General features: G+C 34.5%; 1 protein-coding gene across 1 annotated transcript in view; it reads right to left on the bottom strand.

Annotated features, from left to right (window-relative positions):
* Window positions 1-912: 912 nt before the first annotated feature.
* LOC136028115 (ATP-binding cassette sub-family G member 8-like) overlaps window positions 913-14,316 on the bottom strand; it is a 57,166-nt gene continuing 43,762 nt past the window's right edge. Inside the window, exons 5-8 of the mRNA XM_065705758.1 lie at window positions 12,321-12,504; window positions 9,370-9,664; window positions 5,983-6,100; window positions 913-1,453 (exon numbers count right to left, since the gene is read on the bottom strand). Coding sequence (XP_065561830.1) covers window positions 966-1,453; window positions 5,983-6,100; window positions 9,370-9,664; window positions 12,321-12,504 — 1,085 coding nt within the window. The 3' untranslated portion in view covers window positions 913-965. The remainder of the gene's footprint in view (window positions 1,454-5,982; window positions 6,101-9,369; window positions 9,665-12,320; window positions 12,505-14,316) is intronic.

The raw sequence follows: 14,316 nt of genomic DNA, 5'->3' as shown, positions 1-14,316 counted from the left end.
TCATAATCAATAGCCTTTTTCATGCTAAACAAATTAAACGCATTGAAAGCTTGTCGCCGAATGATGGTAGCCGGTCATAATTCTAGACTATGATCTTTGTGTCAGTTATTTACCATTAAAAATGCTGAGTTTTTCTCTGCTTATGGGTGTGTGTACGAAGAATATGCTTAAACATATGTACCTAAAAACATATGGTACCTATCTTTACGTTATGGAGCAGTTATTCCTATAATATGCTTTCTCGCCGAATCTAGACAAAAAGAATATTTACTAAATTGATTTGGCTTCTGAGTGAGGTGTTTTATCTTGTAGCGACTGTCATTATCGATTGGTCTGAAAGACCAGAGGGTAAACACCTTGTAAATACTGGAGGAAAATTTTTATTGACAAGGGAAAAGATAAAAATGATCGTAATGTCTCTGGGGACTTCTTGTGTCGAGGGACAGTGAAACCTACCAGCCTGTCTTAAGGGTAATTCTTTACCCTTTTGTGTATGATCTAGGTACTCATTTGGCTGACCCTATGTCAAACACGAAGCTGTGCAGAAAATTCGGTTCGAAACCACTTTGTAGGTGTATAAAGAAAGAAAGGTTAATATGGCTAAGCCATGTTCCGAGGATGAAGGATGATAGATTGCCAAAAATCCTGGTTTTTAGCCTTCTGTCAGTTCTGCTCGCTTCTTGGTCTTTCTTAAATGTGGTGGGAAAAGGCCATAAGAAACGGTTTAAAGGAAATTGGAAATTTATGCGAGGGGCTAAAAAGTAATGCTTTGAATAAATTGGCATGGAAGAAGAGCTTCCGCAGCTATGTTGAACTCAGGCAGCTTGGTGCTGCAACGCATTGCTGATAGTAGTCTAGTAGTGGTCTTGTCTAACAGAAAAGTTTAGTTTTTGTGTTCTCCGTAATTAAATATTTAATTTGAGGTATTTATTTACAAAATATACAAACTTAAAACTTTAAATCATTTACATATATTTTTTTTTCTGAGGCTTAATATCATCTCGCGTGGCGAAAAAACCAACGAAATTTAAAATAGAAAATAATAGCCAAAAACCAATTACAACAAAAACAGGTATAAAACCATCATATTGCTTATTAACATTACCGTAAAATTCTAAGGCTTGTGTCCCGTTTGACACACCACACGTCACTTTAAGCACAATAATGTCTTTTAAATCTTGCATTGTGACGGGGTTTCGGCTGCAGCTCACAGTTGAAAGCGTTGCCAATTCTGCATTTTGCAATGGCTGATTTACCCAATATAGTGGTGATCCCCATGTTAGTGGAGACACCCAGAAACCCAAGTCTTTTGAGTGAATTGTTATACCGGCGGTTAAGGAGATTATTATACCAATTACAGATGATATGGCCATTGTTGTGTGAGGTGATGTTGTCAATGTTGATATGCCAGTAATCATTGCTCTTAAAGCAAGGAAGAACAGTATCATATATCCTAAAATAAAATCAAAACATTATATGAAGTTTTGATGTCGCAAGAAGCTATAATGTGAAAAGTAGCCAGATATAACTGTCAAATTTCACAACTGCATGCACATTGTGTCTTGGATTGGCCTCCTTGTCTCTTGGTAGCTCCAGAAACACCGGAAAAGCAGTCTTACAGCCTTTAAGGATAGCCATGGAAAAAAATGGCAAAGTGTTCAAACTATAATAGAATATTTAAAATGAGAGAAGAAAGTGCCATATTAGACGGTTCATATTGTATTGCAGAAATGAGTACTAATGGTCGTCGAGGGCTTAGAATCAATCCCTTTTTTTTAACTTTTTTTCTTTCTTTTTTTGTAAGCTAAGAATCAGTAAGGATGCAAACACGAATGTAAAATCAGTACAGAAAATCGGGCAGCTATATGTTTTTTGCGCTGGAAATGAAGGAAAGGGCAGGTTAACGGTAATTTCTTGTAAGCCAAATATACATTTGTTCAGGCCAAATTCTTACGGGATCATTCTCGGTTTTGTCTGAACTTGCAATCAAATAGAGGTTGAAAAAAAAAGTATTTTCAAGATTCAAACGGTTAAAACAAAATGAGGAGGAAAATGAAGAGGTACCCCTCCCATCTGAAGTTAGAAATTTAAATAAGAATACTCCTGTCGGTTAGAAAGACGTTTTTAATATTTGATTCCTCCCCAAGTAGGTTAAGCCTTCCCATGTCAAAATAAAATCACGCGTACGGACGTGAAAAGCTATGCCATGTTTCAGAAGATTCTAATGAAAAAAACCTATATTATACTTTATGACCACTGTACTGAAAGTTTGAAACCCTAATTTCATGGAAAAAAGCTATATATTTTCTCAATGTCATATTTTTATATAAGACACAATTTTTTGATTTTCCTTTATGTCGATTCTGTGCTTCACTCGGTTGCACAAGAATGTATTCATGTTTATACCTGACAACATTTCGGATGTTTATTCTGCAGTTACCTAATATTTAGTTTAAAAAAAATTGCAGCCAGTTCTTAATCATTCACTTAGCAGATTTTGTTCGGTCTTTTAAAAGCTCCAAAAGAGTGATAACAGCATTAAAACATTCGACAAATCATTCATTCGACCATCATCCATTCGACAAAATTTTGCAATAAATGACTCATTTTTCAAATCCTCATCTACACTGATGCATCCTACTTAAGACAACTCGAGAAAAACAAAGGCATACTTAAGACGGCATGCTAAAGACACATTGAATGTGTGTTTCATGATGAATAAATCTTATCTTATAGAGGGATTAAATAAAAAAACTAGTTTTCTTTTAAACTGAAAGTAAGGAGCGACATTAAAACTTAAAACGAACAGAAATTACTCCGTATATGAAATGGGTTGTCCCCTCCGCAATCCCTCGCTCTTTACGCTAAAGTTTTTAATTGTTTTAAAAAGTAGAATTGTGGCAAAGAGTCAAACTTTAGCGTAAAGAGCGAGGGACTGCGGAGGGGACAACCCATTTCATATACGGAGTAATTTCTGTTCGTTTTAAGTTTTAATGTCGCTCCTTACTTTCAGATAAAAAAACTAGTTTTTTTTATTTAATTTCTGAATGTTTTTGAATTAATGCATGTTTGATCTTGGCTCTCCGTACATAAATTATTAAAATGAAATTTGCATAATAATTCTTTTTTTGGCTAAATGGCTTTCTCTTAGTTTTGATCAGACGATTTTGAGAAATAAGGGGTGGGGAAGGAGTCCTAGTTGCCCTCCAATTTTTTGGTTACTTAAAGGCAACTAAAACTTTTAATTTTTAACGAACGTATTTATTAATAAAAAATATACGTAACTTAAGAATTACCTTACGTAACAAACTTTTATATTCTTATATTTTTGATTATATATATGAGGGGGTTTGTCCCCTCGTTAATGCCTCGCTCTTCACACTAAATCTTAAGTTTTGTCCCAATTCTTTAAGAATGACCCCTGAATCAGAAAGGCCGTAGAATAAAGAGTTGAAATTACTAAAAATACTTTAGCATAAAGAGCGAAGTATTATCTCCTCCTAAATACCTCGCTCTTTATGCTAAAGTATGTTTAGAACCCCTCATATGCGTAATAGTCTCTGTTCGTTTTAAGTTTTAATGCTACTCCTTACTTTCAATTGAAAAAACTTTTTCATGTTTATATTTTCATTGTTTTTTTTTTAATGGTAATGCTAGAAAATCCTGCGCCCTTTTCATTGAATTTCTCTTCACCCATGAAATATTTCTCCAAGGAAAGATCCTCCCACATAGCCCCCTCCCCTCAGCCCCACACTCAAACCAAAAAAATCCCACTGAAAACGTCGGTACACTTCCCAATAACCATTACTGTATGTAAATATTGGTCAAAGTTTGTAACTTGCAGCCACTCCCTCAGGGACTGTGGGGGAGTAAGTCATCCCCAAAGACATAGTTATTATGGTTTTCGACTATGCGGAACAAAATGGCTATCTCAAAATTTTGATCCGTTGACTTTGGGAAAAACTGAGCGTGGGAGGGGGCCTAGGTGCCCTCCATTTTTTTTGGTCACTTAAAAAGGACACTAGAACTTTTCATTTCCGTTAGAATGAGCCCTTTGCAACACTCTAGGACCACTTGGTCGATACGATGATCCCTGGGAAAAACAAAACAAAAAACAAACAAACAAATAAACACGCACCCGTGATCTGTCTTCTGGCAAAAAATACGAAATTCCACATTTTTTTAGGTTGGACCTTGAAATTTCTTCTATAGGGTTCTCTGATACGCTGAATGCGATGATGTGATTTTCGTTAAGATCCTATGACTTTTAGGGGGTATTTTCCCCTATTTTCCAAAATAAGGCAAATTTTCTCAGGCTCGTAACTTTTGATGACAAAGACTAAATTTGATGAAACTTATATATTTAAAATCAGAACGAAAATCCGATTCTTTTTATATATCTCTTAGCTCCGTTTTTTTAGAGTTTCGTTTACTATTGAGCCGGGTCGCTCCTTACCACAGTTCGTTACCACGAACTGTTTGATAGACGAAGATAGTAGTGACTCGGGTAGATTAAAATGCTACTCGAGGAACAAATAGACGAGATACCAGTTGGAAATATGGTATTTTTATTAGGGGACATGTAAGCACAAGCTGTTTGACAACTCGAGAAAAAAGGGCATAGTTAAGAAGGAAGCCAAAATTTTATATGTGCGTTCAGAAAAGAAAATGGTGGAAAAAATGATATAGTCATGGTATTTAAATATAACAATCGCTACGTAGTTTTGGAAGTAATTGAAAACAAAGGAATAAATTTTTTCAGATTTGTTTACTATAGCAGCACAGAAACTAAGCTTTGTTTCAAATCTGAATTGAAAACAAATACAGAAATGAATTATTACAGTTAAGTTTTATTATAAAATAAGGAGACACAAGAACGGAACTTTAGAAACTGGGGCATTCAAATAAAAAAGATTTAGCAAGTACTGTTTTTAACTGATACGTATAACGACAATGTCTCTTATGGAGTACGTAAGATATACTGCTTAGAGAATACATTTTTGAAAGTACTTGACCATTTTTTTTTTCACCATGCTTATGTTTAATTTATCGTTACGGAATACACTGTTTCACACTTATTCATCGTAACAGAATGGGGAAAAAAACTTCTTTTTTGTCAGATCTAAAATGAGGAAAAAATATAGACATGAATTTTTAGAGCTAGAGTTTAGTAATAAATTATCAAAAATATGAATGAGACTTGGGGCCTTCAATAAAAAAATAGCAATTACATTTAGGTTAATTCAGATTAGTGGACTCAGGATGAATAATCGATTTGCAACATATATGGAACTATGTTTGACACAGCACGTACTCTTATGGATTGCAAAAGATATAACACCAGGAACATGCTTTTCAGAGAGTACTTGACCGATTTTGCGGTGGAAGATTTCATGTTTATTGTTTTTATCATTTTTTTTTATGTTACCCATCAGAGATATAAAAAAAAATCAAGTTTATACATAAAATAATTATATTCACGGGAAAAACAAAAAAGCGTTATTCTGTCTGTTATAATAGGCGCCAAGCGAATCTTTTTATTTATAACCGTCAGAAAACCTGATTAAGTTAAGGGCATTTGCCTGTGTTAAAGTATTAAGGACAATCAAAATGGAGTCTGATTATTTGACTCGGTTAAAAGGAAACTTATGCAACCATAAGTCTTAAGAAATTAGAAAAACCGAGAATTTGACTTTTAACACAAAAAGGTCTCTGTATGCGGTTCAGCAGTTTTGGTAGTATCAGACCTGTGGTTTCAATTGAGGGGTTGGCTTTCCTTTCTACATCCTTGGTACTTTACGTATCAGGGAAAACTTGAGAAATACAACATGCAAACAATGCATACAAAGTATAAATAGCTAGTACAGATATCCAATTAAGGGACTAGAAAAAGTTGAAGCCTGAAGACTTGGTTATATATGAAGCGCATATATAAATATTTTGAGGTATGTCAAGATATAGAAAAGACAAAATAATCCTTACCACAATATAGAAAGTTTTCAAGGTTTCTTGAAATTCCAAACCAAATGCCGGACGAAAATAAAGCAGGTAAAAGAAGCGCCAAAAATATTGAAAGAGAACTTATGAATCCAGTTATCACCTAAATGAAATAGAAAATTAAAATCATTATCAGGTTAGGAGTTCTAATGCAGAAAGTTTCCAACTTTCAAAAGTTTTGAAAAATAGCCTCTCAGGTGACTGGGGACATTAGGTAAATACATAGGAATCAACTTGGGCTGGTAACAGTTATATAAAAAATTAGAAAATTATAGGATATATCTCATCCACAGTCCCTAGTACTACCATAGAAGGGTATTGGATCAAAGATAATTTTTTCATTAATTTATTTAATTTTCTCAAGATAAGCCCTTATGGAATATAGTCGGCAAAAGATAACTTAGAATAAAGTTAATGTTCATCTGAGTTCATAAGTTTTTCCATGAGAACAGTCCTTAGCTATCCATTTTTGCAATAACCGCAACACACAGTTGAAATTCATTTTACAGTTTGTAATTTTTAGCTTATTGAATTAACACTAAATAGAATCAGTGCCATTCAAAAGTAGTTAACGTGAGCTCTCATAGACAGGCTTGGAGAAACACCCCCCTTTCTGTGTTTAACGAATGTCTATAAAAATAAAACAAGGACTGGCATGAATTTCGGTCCTTGCCTGGCAGTACGGCAGAGGTCATACGGCAAGGATGACATAAGGAAGAAGGAGTATATCTGCAAGTTTGTCGGCGTCCTGTTACAATTTTTGGTGCTACTCATAGTCTGAAATGTTAAGTTTTATCAGAAAAAATTAATAACGCCCTAAGTCCTAAGAAAATGCTCCTTTCTCTAGAATTTCAGTTTAATAGTCAACAGTTCAAAATCTGTATTTATTTGATATAAAATTAAACAAAGGTTACTTTTTTTTCAGTGTACCATTTGACGCAAAATTACTGAAGTATGGCTTTTTGTAGACTCAGGTCTACAGCTGGGAAACAAAACGACTGGCTAGTTGGTTTTCTTTGCATTCTACTTGTTTCTTAGATATCACTGTGCCCAAAAGTACAGAGCTTATCTTATATTATTTTTCACAGGATATTAAGAATATCGTGAAGAAAGGCGTTTCCCCTCACCTGGATGTGAAGCCACTATAATCCCTGTCCATACGAAAGGTTCAAAGTCATTTTGTTCGAGCAACATGTCAGGGATCATCCCGGAACACAAAGCTGGTTTCTAACGAAAATGGTAGACGGTTGACGAGATTCTCACAGTCCGTCATACCAGGGAAAAATATCTCGAACTCGACCACCGTATCTAAAACTTCTTCCTAGACATTAAGCTGGGGTTCCACTCATCTGGAGAAAAGGTCTATGACATGTTATTCTTTACTCTGGCATCCCACCAACTCAGTTTCCCTAATCAGAGAGACGTATCTAAAATTCATACTTAGGGTTATGCTTTGAGAAAATTTTATTAAAAATTTTGAAACATCGACCGGTGTTTTGCAGGCTCGCTTTCTATCCCCAAAGCTCTTCAGTTTGTTTTAATCACAGTCCTTTAACTCATTGGTAACCCACTTTTTACTTAGAAGTTCATACATGAATTGCACTGAATAGACTTCTGAAAGAAAAGGCGTAAAAACGACCTTCGAGGATGGATGGTACTTGTGTCCAGTAGGTTAATATTGGAAATAAGGCTGTTATTTTTTTTTGCATCAAAACTATTTATTCCAGAATTTAGATATGAAGTAACTTGCTCAAATTGTAGAGTGTAGTTGAATAATGTGGCCCCGTTTTCTATATATATATATATATATATATATATATATATATATATATATATATATATATGCGTAGTAGGAGGAAGAAAACACGAACCAAACATGTATGCAGGGGGAATACCTCGAGATATCTGTGGTTTTTATCATCCTTTCCTAATCCTTACCCACAAGCGATATGTTTTTTGCTCCTCCTTCATCCCCAAAAATATTCCACGTACGGGGCTATATACGAAATAATATTCACAGATAACGATTAATGGGCAAAGAAAGAATTTTTTTAGTTTAAAAGTTTGAAGTACTCATGATATAGGCGCAGTGTTGTTTTTTTTGAAAGTGTTTTCACTGGTTTTTAAATTGAATAGCTTGGCAAAGTGGTGTCACTTCCCGAAAATTTATGGGGGGATGCTTTATTGAATATGTAAGGGGTAGGTAAATTTGTTGTTGCTTTGAATTTTTTAATGAAAATACCAAAAAAGGGAGTTTTCAATCAAAATTCCTCCAGAAAAGGTATTTCTTGAAATCCGGAGGGTCCCAAAAAATATAGTAAGGCACAGTCTCCCATTCCCTCCGCTAATTGACGCCGCTGGATTTTGCTTTTTGCTGGATTTTGCAATTTTTCCGTTGCATTGTCAGCAACAGAAAAATTGTCAATGTTGGTTGCGGCTGTCAAATTCATTCAGGATTATTATGTATTGTCAAGTCAATGCTCCTAAATACTAGGCCAAAAAAGTAATAGAATAGAAAAAATAAACCAAAAGAAACGAAATCTAATAGCTACAATACTTGCTGTAGCTAAAACTATTTATGGATTTACGATTCTACTTTCAGAAAAATTGGACTACTAAAAGTTTGATTCGTACCTAAGTGCTTTATAAAATAATTCAGGGGATGAGAGAAACGGCAAAATTTGTTGTATAGAGGGGGAGGTAGTAAAGGTATGAAAAGACTTTTTTTTGCAAGAAAGTATTATATTTTTTCCTATTATTAAAATATTTTGTCCTTCAGAAGAAGGAGGCTAAATGGCAGATGCGTTGGGTGTTTTGTTAGCATATTTTTCTCATTATGAAGTTTAAATTCTATGCCATTAGTGGTCTGTACTGAATAGATTTAAAACTTGGTTATACCTGTCAATCGAAGCATTATAGAAAAAAAATCCAATAGTCAACAAAATATAGTATAGTTTGTCGATCTTATACAGATAGGTGACAGGTGGAAATGGGAAATTTATGTGAAATGGTTTCTTAGTCAGAAAAATATCTAACGGAAAAGAATATTTACGACAAGATATAGTTATCAGGCAAAAGAGTAACAGTATGTTGGAAGATATTACTTTAGAATATATTACAATAAATACTCGAATATTTTTGCTAAATACTATATATGCGTAAGAAAAATAAATTAGAAATTTTAGAAATATATTAATTTTCGGAATAGGGCACTAGATAACTTTTGGTTGTAGAAGTTTTTGATGGGTACCTTGCCCTGTAACGTGGACGCTTTTCCCAACGATGGAAGGAGGCTAGCATATCATCCTTCCTTAAGAGAAAGTGGCGAAGCTCCTATGCCTTTTTGGGGTTTGGTTTTTACAAGAAAATTACCTCAGTCCAATAATACCAAAACGACCCGTAAAGACCTTCACGAATTTCCATTGCAGTATAGCGACGTAACCGACCTTCTTGCTTTGAGAAGAACATCAGAAACGGCCAAATTGCAATGATTCCTATTGCATAGTTAAAATTTGTTCTATCTGTTATATCTTCTTGCTCTGGGGGAGGATCCTTCCGTTTTGAATCCCAGTAGATGGCACCAATTATCGTTGATAGTAAAGCAGCAAAAAACAAGACCCAGATCCATCGTAGAAAGCGGTTTAGTCCACCATATACGAGGTGTCGGCTGGAATAAAATAAAATCCTTTGAAATGCAATATCTTCTTTCCTATTTGGCTATAAATGCATATCTATGCTTGATGCAGGGAATGCAACAAGTTCTTTACTTATTCGACAAGCATTAAGAATGGCCCCTGAATCATGAAGGCCGTAGAATAAACAGTTGAAATTACTGAAAATGCTTTAGCGTAAAGAGCGAGGTATTAGGAGGAGGTGAGACCATCGCATGCGTAATAATTTCTCTTTGTTTTAAGTTTTAATGCTTCTCCTTACTTTCAGTTGAAAAACTTTTTCATATTTATTTATTTTTTTTTTAATAATGCTAGAGAGTCCTGCGCTCCCATCATGAAACTTTTCTTCCCCCATGACAAATTGCTCCAAGGAAAGTTCCCCCAACATATCCCCCCTTCTTCTGTTTTCTTCAGTGAGACTTTCAAAGGTCCAATTATATTGTTTCTATGAGATAGGTTGAATTTAAAAAATTGTCCATTAGTCTCATTGTTAGAAACTAAAATACAGACTAAAATTTAAAATTCAAGCTTCATTTTTTTTTTAATTCAGACTAAATTTTTGTATTTTGAAATCTAGATTTATTTTTATTTTATTAGTAACCATTAAATATTGAAAGAGATACACCATGACTTACAATAAAGCTTAGTACATAAAGTCATTTTTCGCCGTAATAAATGGAATGCAGTTAACTAAAGAATACGCCCCTGTGCAGGTCCTCAAACCTAGCTATTAAAAGGCTAGTTATAATTCCTACAAGCTTAAAAAAAGTGTAAAAATATTAGTTTTCATTGTTTATATAAGAGAGAAAACTCTTATATAAGAGAAAAAAGTCAAGAGACGTGAAGTTAATACAAGTACACTGGGAATCAATAGAGCCAGATCCTCTGAAGACTCAATGATTAAATCTTTTGAAAAAAAAAACTGATAAAGAACGAAATCCCATCATTCTTAAGTAGCACATTAAAATAATATAGCTAGTATGAGGAAGTATTTTAGGGACCCCTCCCATTCGGCATATATCTTGCACACCTAGTGAATGAATTACGACCCGTCGTTTTTTTCTCTTTATATAAGAGAAAAAAAAATACACTATTCACCGGGGTCTGATGCAATATTCACCATGATATTCTGAAAATTATCTATTTACAGCCTACACAAGTCGTGGGTGACATTTTATGAAAACTGAAAATCAAGAGTCAGGCCACGTGACATTGCCTCTGCAGGGGCTGGCATTTTTCATTGTTCTTGAATTTCTAGTTTCCCAGGCTTTTGAGTGCTTGCTTGAAAAAAAGGAGAACAAGGTCTTACATTCTCCCTGAAATAGTATCCTTGAAGCCACTCAAAGAGCGAAAAATGTGCACTTGACACACCAGCACTTGTTACATACTGTTGTCCACTTGTTACATACAGCAGATATTCGCTGGGGTTGTTTACTTGTATAGTCAGTTCACTCAATGAAGAAGAATAAAAAGAAAAAGAAAATAGAAAAGTGACGGACAAAATAAATATTTTGTTTTCTTTACGACACTCCTATCATCTAGTTGGATAGATATTTACATTAGTTTTGCATGCTTTATTTCGTAAGCATGTGTGAGGATTAATTTAGTCACATTGACTTCAATAAAGCAAACCCAAATTACAGTATTTAGTTTGATACATAGCCAAATTTATTTTTGTGGAGTGGGGTTAGGAACACTTTACGGGGGAGGGCACATATTTAGGAAAAAGGGCATATTAGGTGAATTATTTAGAAAATATAAAGAGTCATTAGGAATTAAAATGAAAAAGTAAAAGTAAAATTGGTTTTATATTATTTTCTGGTGCTCATTGTTGTTATTTTAAACTTCATAACGAAACTAAAAATTTTAGAGTGAAATCCATGGCTTTGACAATAAAATATTAAAAAAAAGTGACATTAATCTATCAGATAATCTTTTGATACTAAGAAACTTATATATTTTGTCGACCCCTTAAAAACACCAAAAACAAGAAGAACAATAGGGAATTTTTTAACACAGTGGGAAACAAATTAGAATGAATATTTTGACCCTATGTCCAAGGGCCGTCCTCAGCAATATAAATAAGAAAAAACAACTTACAAGAGGATAAAATCAATAAAACTAAAATGAACAGTTTTTCAAAACAGTCCCAGCATCCTTACCTCAGCGAAGTTCAACCAGACTCAGGTCTTCGTCGTTATTTACGACCCATTAAACTAAAAAAAAGAATCAAGAAAACAATACACGAGCTTTTAATTCATATATAAGTGAAAAGGAGGCGTGAGTTTTACAAGTTAAGAACCTTTACCTTCGGTTTGAAATTATTAATTTAATATATTAAAAATAAATATGTAGGAGACAAAGAAGTTCTTACACGTTTTACTTCATCATATACTTAAAAACAAAAATTATTTACAAAAATAAACATTTTTGGTTAAAGTTGAATTTTAGACCTAAAAAGATAAATTTAAAAACTATATACATACGCTGCATTGTCAATAAACGCAAGATCTTAATCTTACAACAAGAAAAACAAGTGTGATTTTCCAAAGTTTTAGAAAAAACTGTAGACAATGTTTTGCTTTTGCCCTTTTTCTACAAAAAAGGGCAAAAAGGCCTTTTTTCTACCTTTCTGCCGTTTTTTCCACTTACGTCCACAGGGCATTCATTGTTGTTAATGCATCAGCCTGTTCATAGCTTGGAGTTAGACTAGAGGGTGGACCGGGGTCGCTCAGAGGCTCTTGTCGTCTCATGAAAGCAGCACTTAGCTGTTCAACTCGCTGACTTGATTCCAAAATGGCTTCAGATGATAAATCGTCAAGGGTGACCAAATCAACTATAAAATTCAAGAATGAAATAATTCATAAAATACACTACTACGTTATTTTCGTCTTTAGAAGAAATAAGAGTATAAAATTCTATAGCTATGCGTAATTAACCGTAATTGGAAAAACCACTGGTTTTTCGCTTGATTTTCCTTTAGGCACTAAAACAAGGGAAATACATAGAGAAATATATAGTTTGTGAACTAAGAGAAATTTATTTATATAGATGATATTTAACAAGGGCGATAATAAAATTTTCCTTGTGAACAGGTCTGGGCCTTTTCCTTTTGGTTTTCCGGTGGGAAATCCCAGTCGTATTAATCCGGCATTAACAATCAAGGTTATAATCAATGCATCGTAGGCATGATTATGGAGTTTAGGCATCAAAAGTTTGCTTTTTGTTTTTCTTAATAAACAGTTAGATATGAAAAGGGCTTGTTAGTTTCCCAAAGTGAAGTTGAGATTCGAAAGATATCCACTCTCTCCAAGTAAGAGGTGGCTTTCACACTGTCGCAAAAAGAAGCCAATTGATTTTGAAACGGTTGCAAAAAAAGAATAAAAAGGAGATGGCAGTGATGGTCTGGAAAGAAACATATGTCTCATTTAAAGCAAAAGGTATGTTTCTTTTCGTTCCATACGAAAAGTCCTTCTACGTTGATTAAAATCATTACATTTTTTTAAACTTAATTACAACCATTCTTCTTACACTCACTATATGTTGCATGTGGTCCCAAGCATGTAGCAACGGTTTATTTTACCGCAGAACTGTCTTTGCTAGCCAACAACGAAAGATTTCGTGTTCACAATCATGAGAAATAATTAGACGCGATATCCGGGCTAAGAGGCTTAGAAAATGTGACGTATAATTCAGAATATGGGATCAGGTCTGCTCGGCCAGGATTTTGTTTCTTATCAAACAGTTCGTGGTAACGAAGTGTAGTAAGGAGCGATCCGGCTCAATAGTAACCAAAACTCTAAAAAATTGAATTTGGATATCAATAGCTACATCAAATGAATCGCATTTTAATGCTGATTTTAAATATGTAAGTTTCATCAAGTTTAGTCTTAGCCATCAAAAGTTACGAGCCTGAGAAAATTTGCCTTATTTAGGAAAATAGGGGGAAACACCCCTTAAAAGTCGCAGGATCTTAAAGAAAATGACACCATCAGATTCAGCGTATCAGAGAACCCTCCTGTAGAAGTTTCAAGCTCCTATGTACAAAAATGTGGAATTTTGCATTTTTTGCCAGAGGACAAATCACGGGTGCGTGTTTATTTGTTTTTTTTTTTTGTTTTTTTTTCCCCAGGGGTCATCATATCGACCAAGTGGCCCTAGAATGTCGCAAGAGGTTTCATTCTAACGGAAATGAAAAGTTCTAGTGCCCTTTTTAAGTGACCAAAAAAATTGGAGGGCATCTAGGCCCCCTCCCACGCTAATTTTTTTCCCAAAGTCAACGGATCAAAATTTTGAGATAGCCATTTTGTTCAGCATAGTCGAAAATCATAATAACTATGTATTTGGGGATGACTTACTCCCCCACAGTCCCTGGGGGAGGGGCTGCAAGTTACAAACTTCAACCAGTGTTTACATATAATAATGGTTATTGGGAAGTGTACAGACTTTTTCAGGGGGATTTTTTTGGTTTTGGGGGTAGGGTTGAGGGAGGGGGCTATGTGGGAGGATCTTTCTTTGGAGAAATATGCCATGGGGGAAAAAAATTCAATGAAAAGGGCGCAGGACGAATCTGGTCACGTAAGAAAAAAATGTCAAATTCAGAGCTTAATATACAATGGTGGGTGTTCGGAGCCTCTCTATTATGGAG

This window comes from Artemia franciscana, chromosome 1 (genome assembly GCF_032884065.1).
Source record: "Artemia franciscana chromosome 1, ASM3288406v1, whole genome shotgun sequence".
Classification (NCBI taxonomy): Eukaryota; Metazoa; Arthropoda; class Branchiopoda; order Anostraca; family Artemiidae; genus Artemia; species Artemia franciscana.
This window is presented reverse-complemented; position numbering and strand designations above follow the sequence as displayed.